General features: G+C 59.2%; 2 protein-coding genes across 3 annotated transcripts in view; both read right to left on the bottom strand.

The window, feature by feature from the left end:
* Positions 1 to 9,198, bottom strand: part of CLCN7 (chloride voltage-gated channel 7) — a 26,649-nt gene extending 17,451 nt beyond the window's left edge. The window contains exons 1-2 of one of the 2 annotated variants that reach the window (XM_069487121.1): positions 9,022 to 9,198; positions 160 to 231 (exon numbers count right to left, since the gene is read on the bottom strand). In XM_069487121.1, the coding sequence (XP_069343222.1) occupies positions 160 to 231; positions 9,022 to 9,162 (213 nt within the window). In that variant the 5' untranslated portion in view covers positions 9,163 to 9,198. The remainder of the gene's footprint in view (positions 1 to 159; positions 232 to 9,021) is intronic. The other variant, XM_069487122.1, reaches the window with a different exon arrangement.
* PTX4 (pentraxin 4) lies at positions 9,173 to 17,663 on the bottom strand. The gene is made up of 7 exons (XM_069485716.1): positions 17,523 to 17,663; positions 16,009 to 16,690; positions 14,169 to 14,805; positions 12,086 to 12,156; positions 9,594 to 9,790; positions 9,419 to 9,488; positions 9,173 to 9,375 (listed from the first exon to the last, which is right to left on the bottom strand). Exons 1-7 carry the CDS (start codon positions 17,661 to 17,663, stop codon positions 9,173 to 9,175), a joined length of 2,001 nt encoding a protein of 666 aa, XP_069341817.1.

Raw genomic sequence — 17,663 nt, 5'->3', positions numbered from 1 at the left:
CGTCGATGGTCACCTGGCCTCGGGCTGTGTCCCTGCTGCCCCCTGGAGCAGCCTTCCCCAGGCAGCCGGCCTCAGGGCCCTGCTGTCTGCCCTCGCCCACCCTCTGGACCGATGGCCTCGCGAGGCGCAGCCCCCAGGACAGGGACCTCCACCACTCACCGGGTCTAGAAGCTCATCGTCCAGGTCCACGTTGCTCATCTGCCCAATTCGGAAAAGGGCAGAACGAGGTGACTGAAAGCAGAAGAGAAATCGTGAGGGCGCTGGGACACCAGAAGGCGGAGACCGCGCGTCCTCCCTGCCCACCCACACGCTGCCCCCGCCCCCGCCGGAGCTCAGACAGGAACAGGGCTGGGGGGACAGCGGGGCCAGGACTGGCCTCCTGGGCGCTGGAGCCCAGCCCTGGCCACCACAGCCTGGCAACAAGAAGTCCAGCCCGGCACGGACGCACCCGGCTCCCTGCTCTAGACTGAAGATGAGGCAGCTGCCGCCCAGCAGGACGGAGGGCCGGGGGTGCCCCAGCCAGGCCAGCGCCCTGCCACCGAGCCCCACTCCCTGCCAGCCGGTCCCGAGGCCCTGCCTGGCCGCCTCCCCGCTGGGCGGGCAGCCGGCGGGCAGAGCTGGGCAGGGTCCTGGCAGGTGCAGGGCAGCCAGCGCCGGGTGCCGTGGCGCCCACGTGGCTCACTGGGCCCCCCCGGGCTAGCGCCTCCTCATGGGGTGCAGACCCGCCGAGCACCGGCCAGGCCGGGCGGCCGCTCACGCGCTCGTCCTCCTTCCTCCCAAGAGGCCACGTTATCAGTTCCCCAATTTCAACTGTTTCCTGAATCTGCCAACGTTGCTGGGGCGGGAGGGGAAGGAGCGCCGGTTCCTCAGCTGAAGGTTACCTGCGTGTCATCTGTGTGTTGTCTGCATGTCATCTGCGTGTCACCTGCATGCCATGTGTGTTGTCTACATGTCATCTGTGTGTCATCTGCGTGCCATGTGTGTTGTCTACATGTCTTCTGTATGTCATCTGCCGGTTGTCTGCATGCTACCTGCGTGTCATCTCCGTGTCATCTGCGTCAGGCCAGCAGCCTCGTGAGGAGAATCAAGCGCCAGGAATCAGCTCCAGCGGCCGACAGGCCACCCCGAGGCCGCCACCCACTGATCTCCCCCGTCCTCCCCCCAACACTCCCTGGACCCAGCCAGAGGCCAATCAGCACTTCTCAGGGACCCAAAACCGAAGGTGGCGGTGCCAGGAGCCAGCTGGCCAGGATGGGACAGGATGGGGCGTGCAGGTCGGCTGCACCCGGGGGCCAACTCTCATCCCACCCTCGCGCAGATGTGGGGACCACAGCCACAACAGGCAGGTAAGGAAACCAGAGCAGACAAGGAAGGTTCCGGACTTGAGGTCTCTGCAAGCCATGGGTGGGGTGGGCTGGGTCCTGCCTCCTCTGGGGAGCTCGGCCCTGAGGCAAGCGGCTCCCTGTCACCCACCACCCTCCCGTTCCCAAAACCACGAGCTTTCCTGTCCCCTGCCCCAGGCCCTGGAGCTCCCTGTGCCCTCTGTGCACCCCCCACCCGTCCCGTCCCAACCACAGCCCGGTGCTACTGGCGGGCGGGGACCTGGGCAGCCACCACCGGCCTCACAGGCACGTGCAGAGGTTCCTCCTCTCCTGGGGCAGGGGACCCCCCAGGACCCTCCGTCTGGGGTCAGGGAGCACCCCATGGACAGGCTGATGCGAGTGGCCTGCCCCGCTCGTTCTCACCGCCAGGCACGGTGGAGCCGCCACACGCCACCTTCTGACGACCTGCGAGAAACGTGCCCTAGGATGAGGCAACAGCCAGGCTGGGACCGAGGCCCCAGCACGGGAGGGGGGAAGGTGTCACCCGGCCAGGAGGACGCATCTGACTCCCGGTTTCGTCCCCAGAAAGCAGCGCTGTGGGCTGGCTCTGGAACCTCCGACCCCGAGTCCCAGACAGGCACCAGAACTGGAACCAAAGCATCTGACCGTGAGGAGGGCCCCCATGTCACCACCGCTACGCAGAGGGGCCGCCCTCCACGTCACTCTGGAGGGACTCTCCTGGCACCTCCCACCTTCAAGCCACTGCAAGGCCCCCTGGGTGACTCCGTTTTGCTGCCAACGCCCACCTTGTCCCCTTCAGTCAAGAAGGGGGCGCAGCGCTGAGCACCGCGCAGAGCCCGCAGCCCGCGAGCGTCCTTCCTGCCGGGCGTGGGCTCCCTCAGGCTCACCGCGGGCGCAGCGGGGAGGGCCCTGCTGTAGGTGGGCAGCGCGGCTGTGGGCGGTGGGGGGCAGGCCACGCCGGCCACCGCGTGCGGACAGCTGCCACGGCAGGAGGGGCACAGACAGCAGGGCCGGTCAAACGACCAGGGGCGTGCACTGCACACCTGTTGGATCTGAATTTCAGATGAACAAGTAACTTTTTACTAAAATATGTTGCAAATATTACACAGAACTTCCATTAAAAATTATTTGGCATTTATGTAAAAATTCAAACGTAGCCGGGTGTCCGTATTTTGTCTGGCAGCGGGACACGCAGTGCCGGCAAGAGCGAGTCGCTGCCGCGCACACAGCCGGCCTCACGCGGACGCTGCGCCCAAGGGCAGACACGAGGGAGCCCGCTCAAGGCCGAGCCAGCGCCCTGTGGAGCCACACGGGTGACCTGAGGGACGCCGGCCCTCTGCTGGGGGTGTGAGTCTCCCATGCTGCCGTGACCAAGTCCCACACCCTGGAGCACAAACAACAGACCAGGGCCCTCCCCCGCTCTGGAGGCCACAGGGCCACACTTCCTCCAGGGGCTCCCGAGGAAGAGCCACCCTCGCCTTTCCCAGCTTCTGGGGCTCCTGCTGTCCCCTGACTGTGGCCGCGTCACTCCCGGCTGCCTCTGTCCCACACAGCCAACTCCTGTGTGTGTGTGTCTGTGCCCAAACTTCCTTCTTCTCCCGAGGACACCGGCCATGGCGTCCTGCTCCAGGACGACCTCGTCTCAACCTGACGACATGGCTGTTCACAGGTCCTGGGTCAGGACGTGGACACATTTTTGGGGGGCACTGTTCACCCCACAAGAAGTGATCAGTTCTGAGGAGCAGTTCACACGACGATCACCAAGCCGTACGCTTTTCTTACGCACGGTGAACATCAGCACAAGGGATCAATGAGAAAAACGTATGTTTCTGTTTTAAAAATGACAAAAAATGTCCCAAACTGCTGAATCCCTGGGAAAGACGGTGGCTCCCCAGCCCTGTGGAGCACCGCCCTGACCCAGGAAGGACGCGGCTCTCCAGGGAGCTCCCCCAGGAGGGAGGAGGCCCTGCCCGGCCCATGTGTGGAGGTGCCTGTCACAGGCACAGAGCCTGGCGCGCTGCCGAGGCCAAGCCTGCCCACGCGGAGCCGCCAGAGGCCGTCCAGCCCCTGCGAACCCAGGGAGCCTCCACACGCGCCGGGCGCCCAGGCCGACAGGCGCAGGGATGACAGGCCCAGCTGAGCACCGTCGGGGCAGAACTGAAGGTGACACTGTGAAAGGAGAGCTGGAGACTCCACCCGCTCCCAGCCTGCCAGGGGCGCTGACAGGGCCGCCTGGACACCGCGCCTCGTCCACTGCCAGCCGTGACACCAACAAGCCAAATGCCACCAGGCACCACGGGGGCCCAACACGGGACCCCGAGAAGCCTTTGGCTTGGAGGTCTTGGCAGTTTCTGAGGACCAGGAGACCCTGGGGGAGAAGTGCGGGTGGTCTGGGCAGGCAGACCCACGACAACCGTCCCAGCACGGCGTCTGGAGGACACCTGGGGGCCCCGCCCACACCCCCAAGAGCACCCCCTGGCGGCGGCAGGCAGAGCTGCGAATTCGCGAGGCCGACACAGGAACAGGTGACAAGCGGGACACCCTGGCCAACCCCGCTGCAGTCTGGGGGAGGGGGATGCAGACGCACCCCACCCCTGCAGGGAAAGCAGGACCCCGCGGCGCCTTGGCGCCAACACTCGCCTCAGCGCGTGCTGTCGTGCTGGGAAAATCCATTCACTTGAAGCGACTTAATCAGCGTGGTCCCTTTCTTCCGTAAGCGCGAGTGACACGAAATGCTCGTCCTTCCTCAAACCACCAACGCGCACAGCCAGGGTGAACCTGAAGGGCGTGACCCACTGGAAGGCGTCGGCTCACGGCCCCTCCCGCAAGACAGTAGCCGCCCTGTCACCCGCGCTGAACGGCGGCCTGCGGGGCTGCAGAGGGGACAGCGGTGGCCAGGGCCAGGGAGGGCGGGCCACCAGAGGCAGGACAGGACAGAGATGCGGTGGTGACGGAGACACTGACATCCTGCGTCTCGTGAGCGCACCACAGGGATGACAAGCTCCGGTCTGGTACTGGGCTCGGGCCGCGTAAATGTGGCCACCGAAGGAAACCTGTGACGGGCACACGAGCCCTCTCTGCGCTACCTTTGCAGCTTCCTGTGAATCCATGATCATTCAGAAGTTAAAAGTATTTTATAGCCCAGGCACAGGGGTTCCGCCTGTAATCCCGGCACTTTGGGAGGCCGAGGAGGGACGATCGCTTGAGGCCAGGAGTTCAAGACCAGCCTGGGCAACACGGCAAGACTCTACCTCTTCCAAAAAATAGAAAAAGTAGGCGGGCTTGGTGGTGCACACCTGTAGTCCCAGCTACTCGGGAGGCTGAGGCAGGAGGATCGCTTGAGCCCATGAATATGAGGTTATAGTGAGCTATGATGATGTCACTGTACTCCAGCCTGGGTGACAGAGTAAGACTCTGTCCCCTACTACCCCACCAAAAAATTCTATAGACAAGTGGGACTACGTCGAAGTTAAGAACTTCTGCACATCTAAGGAAACAGTCAACAGACAGAAAAGGCAACCCACACAATGAGAGAAAATATTTGCAGATCGCACATCTCATAAGTGAATAAAACTCAGAACATATAAACAACTACAACTTAACCACCAAAAAACCAAACAACCTGATTAAAACATGGGCAAAGGACTTAACAGACATTTCTCCAAAGAAGATACACAAATGGCCAATAAGCACGTGAGAAGACGCTCAAAACCACAGTGAGATTCCACTTTACACCCACTGGGATGGCTGCTATGAAAAAACAGAAAGAAAAGCACAAATGCTGGCGAGGATGTGGAGAAATCGGAACTCTCTGTGCACTGTTGGTGGGAAGGTCAAAGGGTACAGCCACTGTGGAAAACTGTAGGGAAGCCGCTCAAAAAATTAAACAGAAAACCACCACGTGACCCAGCAATTCCACCTCTGGGAAAATACCTAAGGGAACTGGGAGCAGCGTCTCGCAGAGATCCCGGGACGCGCACGGCCACGGTAGCTGAAGCGCCACCGAGGGATGAATGGACAAGCACAGCGTGGTCCGTCCACACAATGGAGTCATTCAGCATCGAACGGGGTGACGCACGGACACGTGCTACCACAGGACGGACCTCGAGGACATCACGCTGAGTGAAATAAGCCAGCCACAAGGCGACACATCCCGCGTGACTCCCCGTGCGCAGGTCGGTGGGTGGTCACGCTCCTGAGAGCGGTGGGGCGGGGCGGGGCGGGGCGGGCCGTCGGGCGGGGCGGGGCGGGGCGGGGCGGGGCGGGGCGGGGCGGGCCGTCGGGCGGGGCGGGGCGGGGCGGGCCGTCGGGCGGGGCGGGGCGGGGCGGGGCGGGCCGTCGGGCGGGGCGGGGCGGGGCGGGGCGGGCCGTCTGACGGGGCGGGGCTTCACTCTGCACGCGACAGGCCCGGAGATCAGCGGCACAGCAACATGAACATACCTAACACGACCGAACTGCGCACTTACAAATTAAAATGGCAAATTCTGTGTTACGTGTTTTTACCACAATTAAAAAAATTTTTCAAACAATTTTAAAGACTGTCTGCCACTCCACTCCGCCTGCTCTGCACCCACCGAGCACCCCCCCTTGCACCGGACCGCCCGGGACAGAGGCCACCTCAGTAGTGGCAACAGCCAAAGGAAACAAGGTGACACATAGCAAAGTGTAAACTGCAAACAGCCACAGAGGACACGAGGGACAGGCTGGCCTCCGATGCGGCCAGGCAGCCTCTGGGCGCAGGAGCGTTCAGACTGAGACCTGGCGGCCGAGCAGGAGCGAGACGTGCCCAGAGCAGCCCGTCCCTCAGCTCTCTGCACTGCTGGGCCACAGGCCTGGCCCACTGCCCCTCAGCTCTGCCCCACCCACGCTGGGCCTGGCAGGTGCTCCCCGAGGGCAGCAGGGAGGCAGAATTCAGGGAACTCTCGGGGAGCGAGCCGGCCCTGCACAAAGGGGAACGGGGGTGGGCAGCTGGAGGAGGGGGACAGTATGACAACGTCACAGTGTTGGGCCATGGGAAGGCAGAGGACTTCCCAGAGAACACTGGGGCCACTGGGGATGACCAGAGGACCTTCCCCTGCAGCTCGGGGTCACCTACACGTCTCTGGCACCCCCCCCAGCACCCTCGGACTGTGCTCTGTAGCTCCGACCTGGATCCCTACCCTGCTGGGGGTCTCAGGCGGAGCTTCCCAAAGTGAGTTCCCGGGAATGTCCTGCATTTACAGGTACCTCAAACACCCACGCTGCACCCCAGCCCTAGAGCCATCTGGTCCTGGCTCAAGCAGATTTTTTTTCAACCTCTAAGTGAAAGCGGAACAAACAGATTCTTGCTGTAAGTTCTCCAGTCACCTGGCTTCCCACTGCCCACACACATGACCATGACTTGCGGGCTGACCTCACCCTCCCCCTGTCTCAGCACCAGACAGGCAGTGACTGCCACCCCCACCCAGCAAGATGGGCCTGAGAACAGGAACAGCAACCCACAGGTGGCCCCGAGGGCCTGAGCTTTAAGCTTTGGCCGGAACTCGAACAGACCCCACGCCAGTACGCCCTGCCCCCAGCAGCTACCACTGCAGTGCTCGGCCAGCTGTGCCCGTGGCAACAATGTCACCGTCCAACTCTGGAAACCCTGCAACAAACCCCAAAGGGCCAGGAGACAGCCAGGACAAGCTCTCACATTGAGTTCTCCGGATCATTCCTGCAGGGCAGTTACTTGCCTAGGTTGGTACTTTGGCTCAAAATGGCCCTGGAGGCCGGTCTGCTGCTCCTGGGGCAGCCCTGGTCGTAGCCGTGAGCTCTGCCTGCTGGTCAGAGCACACCCTTCCCCAAGAAATTCAGTCAGCTGCTAACAGAGTCATGTCTGAATGTTAAAAACAAAGATGAATCACTTTTGCGCTGCTGCTTTTAACACTACTGAGGACGCCTAGCATTCGTCAAGAACGTGTTTTCTGACAGGCACCATGCTCAGTGCTGTTCACATACTAACTTTTTTGCAGATGAGCAAACTGAGGCATGTGCTCAGAGCACAGAGGCCTCCCAGGCTACCTGGCCTAACAGGTCTGCCAGCCTCTGGACTCCGCCTTTGCAGTCAGTCTGCCAGGCAGGCCACGCATCCTTTGGGACTGGAGTCCCCAGCTTCCGCATTCAAAGCCAGCTCATGTGCCAGCAAGGCTGCCCTCTGTGCTCCACACTGTGTTCCAGACTATTGGCTCCTCAAGATGGAGTCCCCGTGTGACCTGCCCCTGGGGCTCCCCAGACAGTCCTCACAGCTGGGCCTGTTTCTAGGGGGAAGAAAGCTGCTCCACGCACCTGTGTCCTACACACTGCATGGAGCCAGCCACAGAGCAAGTGCGGGATCAATTATTTTGTAATTGTGGAACAGCAGCTAATCAGTTATTAAATACAAACAAACAAAAAAGCTTGCAATGATTTTTAAGGGAAGAAATAACAGATTGTTTCCAAAATAGCCTGTATCTATTTGCAAAGAGAAGTCGGAAAACCCAAGCACATTCAGTCCCGAGATAAACCCAAATCCAACCTCTGTCAAGGTTTCCAATCTCTTTCCCTACTGGCTCTTAAAGCCAGTTTTCTCCTATCTTGTAGACTTCAGATTACTTCCTTTTAAACAGAAAAAGGAAATAAAAATTCATCAAGAAGAAAATAATCACTCCTGGTCCCACCACTCCAAATTATCTTCTTCAGAGCACTCCTCACACAGACCCCAGAACAGAAAGCAAGAGGTTCCACCTTAAAGGGAACCAAGCCTCTACCCACCAGCAAAAAGCAAGCTTTGACCTTCATTGTCTGATGCATTTCCCAGGGATTGGGAAAACATTGGGTTCTACAGAAGCAGCCTGATCTTCCTGTCCTTCCTAATCTTTAAACACAACATCCGTGTTTAAAGGACAAACCTAGAATGAAAAGGAGAACATGTAAAGAGTAATTGTAGAGTAGACTAAGACCAATCAACCAACCAAAATAGTTCATTAACTCAAAATTAACACAAAACACACAGACCGGGAAATAAACATAAGCCCAAGCCTCCAAACGTTACCGCACTCACAGACACAAGCTGCACGTCGACATGCTGACGCTCCAACCTCTCTGACTTGTTGATTATGGTTTTGGCTACACACTCCAAGTTCAATTAAGTGCTAAAGAAAGCTGTCTACAAATTCTCGTCATTCCTAAGATCACCCTGAAAGCCCCGACTGAGGACTGATCTCCCAGAGAAACGCGACAGACAGAGGTCCTCGGTCATTCCCACTGGAAGAGAAAACTCTGCCATCTAGACTGTCAAAATCTCCTGGGGGTCAAACATCAAACAAATAAAATTAGCTACTCATGTATTTATCAGAACTTTTTTAAAAGTCACCTGAGCAGAGAGCCACCTGCTTCCCCTGAAAAGCCATTCTGGGGTGCACCGTCGGGGCGTCAGCCCGCACCGCGGCTGCCCGGGGAGGACAGTGGGCACCCCGCTCCTCCAACTCGCCGGCTCCTCGGCCCCCACTCCGGCCAGAGTCCTCCCAGAACGCTGAATCCCGGCCCAGGACCCGCCGTGCCGTTCGCCCAGCGCGCCCGGGCGCGTCCCGGACCCACCAGCGGCTCGACCGCCGGATCTCCGATCGGGGTCACGGCGGCGCGGGACGGCTCCAGGCCTCGGCTTCTCGCGCGGCCTCACCTGGCGCGCGGCCGCGGGCCCGGCCCCGTTCAGTAGCGGCGACCCCGCGCCGGGCCGCGCCGTCCTCCGCAGCAGTGGCGCCGCCTCCTCGTCGTCCCGGTCGCGGCCGGACCACGACACCTTCTTGGAGACGTTGGCCATGGCCGGCCGCCTAGGGCACCCCGCAGGGAAACGCCGCCGCCCGGCTGTTTGGTCTGGTGACTCGCGCCGGCAGCCACGTGACCCTGACAGAGGTCACGTGACGCGCAACGGGGATCACGTGACGCGCGACGGCGGCCGTCGAGGGCCGCGCGCGCGGGGGCTTCTGGGAGCTGCGGTCGGAGCTGCGCGCGCTGTCGCAGCGGCCGAGGGGTCCTGGGCAGACGAGGGCGGGGACACACGGGCGCGCGCTTCTTGCCGCGGATGCCCCCGAGAGCTGCGAGCCGGTCGCTGGGGCTAGGAAAGTCGCCCCTTCGCCGCCCGCAGTACTAGCGGACGCGGGCGGGAACCGTTAGTGCACGCTGCGACCCCGAGTTAGGGTTCCTGGGAAACTGCGCGCAGTCTGAAGCTCTCTCCGAAGGGTGCTCGCTCACGGCGAGGGAGGGGGTCCGGCCGGCGCCCCGGCCACGCGAGGGGCAGTCCCGCTGCGACGGCGGCACGACCCCCGCGGCGGTGCTCGTCAGGGTCGGTTCACTCCCGTGGTGTCCGGCAAAAGACGCTGCGGACGAGCCGAAGCTGAGGGTCACCCGCTGTGCTGAGCGCGGGCAGTTAGTTCCACAATGCCAGTGTCCTGAAAGACAACGGCGGGCCGAGGGACTGTCCTCAATCAAAGGAGACAGCATAAAAGCCCTACATGGGTCTGGCATTATTGGGACAATTGGCAAAGACAGGATATACACGATATTAGTTAACAGTGTCGTAACGATGTTAAATTTCCCAAATGTGATCATTGTGTTGGGGTGGGTCAGAAAACGCCCTTGTTCTTAGGAAATACACACTGAAATATTTAGGATGGATTGGGGTGTGACATCTGCAACTTCCCTTAATCACGATGTGGAGCTACCTATGGAGAGAGAAGAAAAATGGGGTCAAATGTTAATGTTCATGCCTGGAATCCCAGCACTTTGGGAGCCAAGGCAGGAGGATTGCCTTACGCCAGGAGTTCATGACCAGCCTGGGCAACATAGCAGGGTCCCGTCTCTACAAAAAGTTTACCAAGTAGCCCGGTGTGGTGGCATGTGCCAGTGGTCTCAGCTGCTCAGGAGGCTGAGGTGGGAGGATCGCTTAAATCCTGGAGTTGGAGGCTGCAGTGAGCTGTGATTGTGCCACTGCACTCCAGCCTGGGTGACAGAGTGAGACCCTGTCTCAGGAAAAAAAAAAAAAAAAAAAACTATTGGCCTTTGGCTCTCGGAGCAGCACCATGGCAATGGGCAAAAACAAGCACCTTAAAAGTGTGACAAGAATGGAGCCAAGAAGAAAGCGGTCGGTCCATTTCTGAGAGAGATCACGGTGAGGCGAAAGCACCAGGTATGCTCCACGTGAGAAATGCCAGGAAAACAACTAGTCACCGGGACTCCAGGAACCAAAATTGCATCCGATGGCCTCAAGGGCTGTGTGTTTGAAGTGAGCCTTGCTGATGTGCAAAATGATGAAGTTGCATTTAGAAAGTTCAAGCTAATTACTGAGAATGTTCAGGACAAAAACTGCCTGACCAACTTTCATGGCATGATTGGTGACAAGCTGTTCTCCGTGCTCAACAGCAGACCATGTGGACTTCATGGTGACCAGCGGTTGTTTGCTTCAGACCTTCCACGCAGGTTTTACTTTATAAGCACGGCAGTCCTATGGGGAAGGCTTCTTTTGCTGGCACCAACGATTGGCCAAACCCAGAAGATGACAGTCATGAGCCAAGAGGTGCAGACAGATTCCTTGAAAGACGTAGTCGATACACTGATTTCCGATGGCACCGGGAAAGACACGGAAAAGGCTCCCCGGTGTCGTTACCCTCCCACGGAGTCGTCCTTAGGAAAGCGAAAGTGCCGGAGAAGCCTGAGTTTGAATTGGGAAAACTAAGGGCTCCTCAGCGAAGGTGGTCGTTCTGGAACAGCTACCAGGCATGAGACAGTTGCCAGAGCTGAATGAGCTGATGGATTTGAGCCCTGGGTCCAAGAACCTAGTTCAAATTTACACTTCAAATGGTGACAAACATAAGTCTTATTTGTTAAAAAAAAAAAAAAGTTAATACCAATGACTGTAGGATAAACACATGTGACGTGCAATGTATTCGTCTTGCAGGTTTTTCAGGTTTGAAATTTCTCCAAATGAAAAGATTTTAAGAGTTCTTTAGAGCCTTTAGGGCTGAGAAGAGAACACTTCCCTCCCCAACATAATTCAAAATAAAACCAAAACTAAACCCAAAATAAGAGGAAGGAAATCCAACCAGGCTCTGAATTTCCCCATGATGACTCTGCAGCGCTTTCTCTGAAGTACTGCAAACAACGTTTTCTGAGAAAAGGTGTTCTTTGTAGGTGTGCCCGGCTTTGCCCTTTCGAGGGACGGTGACAAGGGCACTGTGACCTCTGTTTTATACACCAGGAGTGAAGCTGGTTTATTACAAGGCCCCAGGCACAGGCAGGAGTTGAACCTGGCTTGGTTTGATTTGAAAACTGTTGGTCACAACCTGGCTTGAGTCTAGAGCAGACAGCAGGCCCCCTTGGGGTTCAGAGGGGGGACAGGCTCCTCCCCAGGCTTCTAAGAGGCAGGACCAAAAGAAAGATGTCCTATCGCTCCCTCCTCAAAGGCAGAGTGAGATGGAGCAAGAGAGTTCCAGAACACATCGGAGACTGGGAAAGAAAGGGTGTTTGGGAAGGGAGGCTGTCCATAGAGTGAGACATGTCGTGGGGAAACAGCAGCCAGTGACTCCGGGACCCGTCACGTGGGACCCCCGCGGGTTTCCAGTCCTAAAATACTGTCTCTGACCTTGACTCACGCACAGGGGGTGCTGGGGGGGGGCCTGCAGTTGCCGGGGCCCACAGACGGCTCTACAGAGGCGCTGCTGGGAGACTCAAAGGACTAAGTCTGGCACCTTCCCCACCCGAGCAGCTGGGCAGGGCCGCGGGCGAGGGGTGGCCCAGGCCCTTGCAGAGATGAAACCACCTGTGTGTGAGGCAGGGGGTCTCGGGCCCCTCGGGGGTCTGCTAGTGCGGGACATGGGGCTTCTCTACTCAGCTTCCTCACTTTTAAAATGGTGAGGGGGGAGGATTGGAACATGAGGAATCCGAGAGCCAGGCCCATTCCCAACTCAGCGGTTCTGGCCTCTCCCCACCCCCTTTTCTCCCGTCGGCACCAGGGCACCTTCTGATTCTTGGGATCTTGCCTTTGGGTCTTCTTTGGGAATCCCCAACCTTACGGGATTAATTCATATCACACAGAAACTTAGAGTAAAACATGTCTGTTCTGATTGTGGATGCGTGCTCTTTTTTAACCTGCCACAATTTGGAATTCCAAAAAAAAAAAAGGTTGTCAAAAAGACAAATGATACCGAGTGTCAGCGAGGCTACTGAGCAATGGGAACCTTCATCTGTGGCTGGTGGGCACATGAGCTTGACGCAGCAGCTTTGGCAAACAGGTTGGCAGTCTCTTTGAAAGCCTAGACACGAATCTACCGTCCACCCACACAGAGACCAGTATGAGAATGCTCTAGAAGCTTTATTCGCGGTAACCCAAACTGGAAATAATCCAGATGTCCGTAGCGGATAAATGTCTAAACAAAACACGGTCTGTCCATACCATGGAGCGTTACTCAGGTGTAGAAAGGCAAACATGCTGCTCGGCGGGAGAAGTCGGCCACGAGAGCCGCGTACTGCGTGACTCCGTGTGTAGGCGCGTCCAGAGCGGGCACGTGCAGACACAGCAGGCCCCTGGCTGCCAGGGGTGGGAGGAGGTGGGTGGGACAGGAGTGAGTGCCAGCAGCACAAGTTTTGGGGGTGGCGACAGAAATGTTCTAAAGCCAGATTATGCTGACGGCTGCACAACTCAGTAAATTTGCTACAAATCTTTGAACCATACACTTAAGATGTGTGAATTTTATGAGACATAATTTGTACCTCAATACAGTTGTTTTGGAAGCACTGCCAGTCCATCTCCAATGTTTCTTTTGAACCGCTTGCCCCTGCGTGGACCCTCCGCCCCTGTGGCCTCCCCAGCCACCACAGGACAACAGGACAGGACTGGGCCGGTTGACTTTGGGGCCCCCAGAGCTCCCGGGGAGGCGCGGGGTGGGACGGGGCAGTGTGCTGTAGTTCACAGGGCCAGGAAGCAGACTGTCAGCCTTTTTCACAAGAGCTGCTGGAACAATGGTCACCTTGAGAAAGGCAGTGATGGTTCAAATGCCACCTATGCAGTTTCAAGGAAAACGGACGGTCCCAAGGAACTAGCCTTTAATCAACTAGACTTTTTTTTTTTTTTTTTTTTTTTTTTTTTTTTTTTTTTGAGACAGAGTCTCACTCTGTTGCCCAGGCTAGAGTGAGTGCCGTGGCGTCAGCCTAGCTCACAGCAACCTCAGACTCCTGGGCTCAAGAGATCCTCCTGTCTCAGCCTCCCGAGTAGCTGGGACTACAGGCATGCGCCACCATGCCCGGCTAATTTTTTCTATATATATTTTTAGCTGTCCATATAATTTCTTTCTATTTTTAGTAGAGGTGGGGTCTCGCTCTTGCTCAGGCTGGTCTCGAACTCCTGAGCTCAAACGATCCGCCCACCTCGGCCTCCCAGAGTGCTAGGATTACAGGCGTGAGCCACCGCGCCCGGCCTCAACTAGACTTTAACAGCTGCAAACACACTCGGAGGAGAGACCCGTTGGAGCCCGGCACTCTGGCTGGCTAGGTCAGGGCGTGTTGAAATGCCACCATGCCACACAGGACGAGGTGGCAGATGCTCTGAAGGAGCAGCAGGAAGGACGCCGTGGTGATGGGAAAAATGCTGCCTTGTGGCCCAAAGGTGACGCTGGGCCTCTGTCTCCGGCTCGCTATTTCCTTGTCCACTTCCCTGCTCCCATGTTAGGGCGCAGGTGGGCACAGCCACGGTGGGTGGCGGGGGTCTTTGTGGAAAGTGCTGGTCCTGGGGAGGCCAAGCGTGGGTGGCCGCAGCCCCTGCTGGCGCGGCCTCACAGACAGAGCTCCAAGCAGGAGCAATTGGCCCTCTGCACGAATCCGCCTACCCGCGTGGCATTGGCCAGTGTCAGGATGGCGCCTGTCGGGAGCTCTCTCCCAGTGGCAAGGTTTGTGACTTCCCCAGGGACCAGCACCCGGTCCCAGATGGCCAAGCCAGACATGCTCCCCACGAAGGCCTCGGAGCTGTCGAATCCGCCCCCCACACTGTCCTGCTCCTGGCCCAGCACAAGGGACCCTCCCGGGGGGATCTCATAGCCCTCCCTGAAGTGGGAGCCGGTGGCCACTAGCCTGCGGTCCACGTGCAGCCAGTACCTGCCCTGGATGGAAGTCCAGATGACACAGATGTGGTGCCACTGGCCGTCCAGCAGCAGCTGCAGGGGCAGCTCCCTGAAGGCCGGGTCTCCGATCACAAAGTGGATGGAGCCGGGCACGAGAGAGTCTCGACCATGTAGCACCAGCTTGTTGTCGTTGTCTTCCGTGGCGTAGGAGAGGAGGGTGCCCAGGTGGCCAGAGGCTGTTCGGACCCAGCTGCAGAAGGAGAGGGCTCGTAGGGCCGTGAGGAAGCCAGGGCTGAGGGAGACCACGTTTTCGGTGGAGGCGTTGGGGAACACGAGCGCGGGGCCTCCGCTGCACACTAGGAGCAGAGGGCGGGAGGGTGAGCTGCACCGCAAGGCCGTGTGGCATGTGCTGCCCCTCACCCCAGCGGGCACACCTGGGCTCCCAGCAGCCACCCCACGGTGAGCCTTGCCCCTGGGCCGGCCCTGCCGAGGGCTCCTTGCAGCGTCCCTTGATTGAACCTCAAGATTGATCACCCTGTTTCACAGGCGGGAAGGCTGAGGCCCTCCCAGGGGGTGGCTGAGTCCCGATGGGGACCTGAGCTGTCGGCCCACGAAGCTAAGCCAACGCTCCTCCCTGCCAGGCCTCTGTGCGCGTTTCCTGGTGCTGCTGTAAAAAAATAGTCACAAGGCCGGTCGCAGTGGCTCACGCCTGTAATCCAGCACTCTGGGAGTCCGAGGCGGGAGGATCACTTGAGCTCAGGAGTTGGAGACCAGCCTGAGCAAGAGCGAGACCCCATCTCTACTAAAAATAGAAAGAAAATTAGCTGGACGACTAAAAAATTAGCCGGGCATGGTGGCGCATGCCTGTAGTCCCAGCTACTCGGGAGGCTGAGGCAGGAGGATCGCTTGAGCCCAGGAGTTTGAGGTTGCTGTGAGCTAGGCTGACGCCACGGCACTCTAGCCCGGGAAACAGAGTGAGACTCCGTCTCAAAAAAAAAAAAAAAAAAAAGTCACAAATTTAGTGACTGACAACAGCACAGGCTTATTATCTTACGTTTCTGGAGGTCAGAGGCCCATCGCGGGTCTCACGGGCCTCAAATCAAGGTGTCGGTTCCTGCGGAGTCTCCAGGGGAGGCGGCTCCCCCTGCAGCGTCTCCAGCTGCCCACATTCCTCGGCCCCGCCCTTCCGGGCCTCCCTCCAACCTCTGCTTCCGCCCATGCGTCACTTCTCTGCCTGTCGCTCCTGCCCACCTCTCTTGAGGACCCCCCACCTCTCGTGAGGACGCCATACACTGGGGTCCCACCCAGGACGGGCTCCCCTCTCGAGGCCCCTAACAATCATCTCTGTAGAGTCCCTTTTGCCACGGAAGGTACCTGGGACGTGCACACGTGCTGCCACCTGGACAACTGACAGGGTTGGGCCAGTTCCTTACTTCTGGGGCACGGTGTGTGGAGAGTGACGCTGGGGTCCTCTCCACACAGCCCCTGGGAGAAGCCTTTTTGGTGGAGCTGGGGGAGGCCTACACAGCGATGCGGGCAGGGCGGGCCGTGGTACTTACTTTCTCCTGGTCTCTGGGGCGTCCACGCAGGCCGAGGAGGGTCCCTCGGGGCTGTGGCAGCCCCCTCAGGTGCCAGGTGGCTGCCTGAGGCTGGGGGTCCCCGTGTCCCCTGGGGACGTGCAGCAGAGTCCCGGGCGTCGCTCCTGTGCTCAGGGGCGGCTCTGAACGCCTGCCTGCCCCGCTGCAGCTGCAGGGAGCTCGGGCCGGGCTGTTCAGGCTGCACTGGGCTTGGGGCTGGGACAGGCCCCGGGGCTGCGGTGCCAAGGTTGGCCACGGGCAGCTGCCCCTCGAGGGCAGCCAGCCTGGCCCCCTGGCTGTGGACAAGGTGCGAGAGGTGAGCCAGCGTGTCCCGCAGGGCCTGCACGTCCTGGGCCAGTCCCGAGGTGGCGTCCTTCTGCACCTTCGTCTCCCGGGCCCGCAGCTCACTCTTCCTGCTCAGGGCGAGGTCCAAGGCCTGCAGCCTCGAGTGCGCCTTCCGGCTCCTGCGCTCAATCTTCCTCACCCAGGCCCTGAGCTGGGCCAGGTCCCCCTGCACGGCGGCCTGCGACTGGTTGACCGCCACGGCCACGGCCTGGGTCTCTTCTGCCAGGCTCCGGAACCGGATGTCAACGTTATAGGAAACATTGTAGTTGCTGGCAATGTCCCGCAGGTGTGTTAAGGTCACCTCCTGGAATCTCCGAAACTGTGAAGAGGACACGGAGCGATTGTGGGGCGCGGGCCAGGGCGGGGGGCGGGGGTGGGAAGGAGACTTTCCTGCTCACACTGTTGCAGCACCTCCCCCACGCCCGGGTCAAGGTCGGGACCTCGCAGGCATCAACCGCCATTCTGTGAGACAAGGTGCGGGTTCTATGGCCGGCCCCCCCGTGAGCCACCCCAGGGCCACAGCCGCACGGTGTGGGTGGGGACTCCAGGGCCACAGCCTGGGCTTCCGTCCGTCCCTCACGCCCCACGCTCTGGATGAACACCAGCCAGCCGGTCACTTTACCGAGACCAGGTCCTGCCTGTGCGTGAAGGGCGGCAGGGGAGGCCCCGTGAGTGCCCGATACGACTTAGACAGGAAGCACCTGGTGCAGGCCTGACACGCAGGGCACTCGAGGACTGTCTGTGGACCCCATGCAGGAGTCTCGGGGGTGCCCGTGTCCTCTGCTTTGAGGCAGTTGGTGACCTCACAGCTCCCATGCCCAGCGATGCTGCCTGGCCCCTCGGCCCCAGCACCCCCAGATCCCCAGACCCCAGCTGTGCCCCTCGGGCCCTGCAGATACCGTCCGGCCTTCTGGCCCCACTCAACCCTCACACGCCACCTGGCTCGTCCCCAGAACACAGCCCAGCAAACTTCTTCCCTGGTTTCCAACTATGGTTAGAAATGGGTGACAATGCGAGAGCTGACACAAAGAACCGCAAACGCCATGTTTGTTTCCACCACGCTCTGCCGTTTACTGCTGTTTCTGCAACATCTGTCCTTCGTCTGTTGCCAGCTTAAAATACCAACCGCCCCAAGTCCTGGGTATACTTGCCTGCTCTTCTAGTCTACGCAGCCTCTCAAAAAATGGTTTCCTTGGCCCTGCTGGGCCGGCTTCCTGCAATGAAGCCCCATGTAGATAAACAGGCACAAAAATAAGGAGGAAAGACAGGCTCTTCCTCCCAGAGCAACCCAT

Source organism: Eulemur rufifrons, chromosome 14 (assembly GCF_041146395.1).
Source record: "Eulemur rufifrons isolate Redbay chromosome 14, OSU_ERuf_1, whole genome shotgun sequence".
Classification (NCBI taxonomy): Eukaryota; Metazoa; Chordata; class Mammalia; order Primates; family Lemuridae; genus Eulemur; species Eulemur rufifrons.
This window is presented reverse-complemented; position numbering and strand designations above follow the sequence as displayed.

What these genes read in the sequence shown, in the direction of transcription:
- PTX4 (XM_069485716.1), bottom strand. Translation starts at nt 17,663, where the DNA reads ATGGGTTGCTCTGGGAGGAAGAGCCTGTCTTTCCTCCTTATTTTTGTG. An exon ending in GCCCCAGAGACCAGGAGAAA is followed by an intron (nt 14,806 to 16,008) that starts GTAAGTACCACG and finishes CTCTGCTCCTAG; the next exon opens with TGTGCAGCGGAGGCCCCGCG. An exon ending in GCCGGACCCCCTCCCTCGCC is followed by an intron (nt 9,489 to 9,593) that starts GTGAGCGAGCAC and finishes CGCGTCCGCTAG; the next exon opens with TACTGCGGGCGGCGAAGGGG.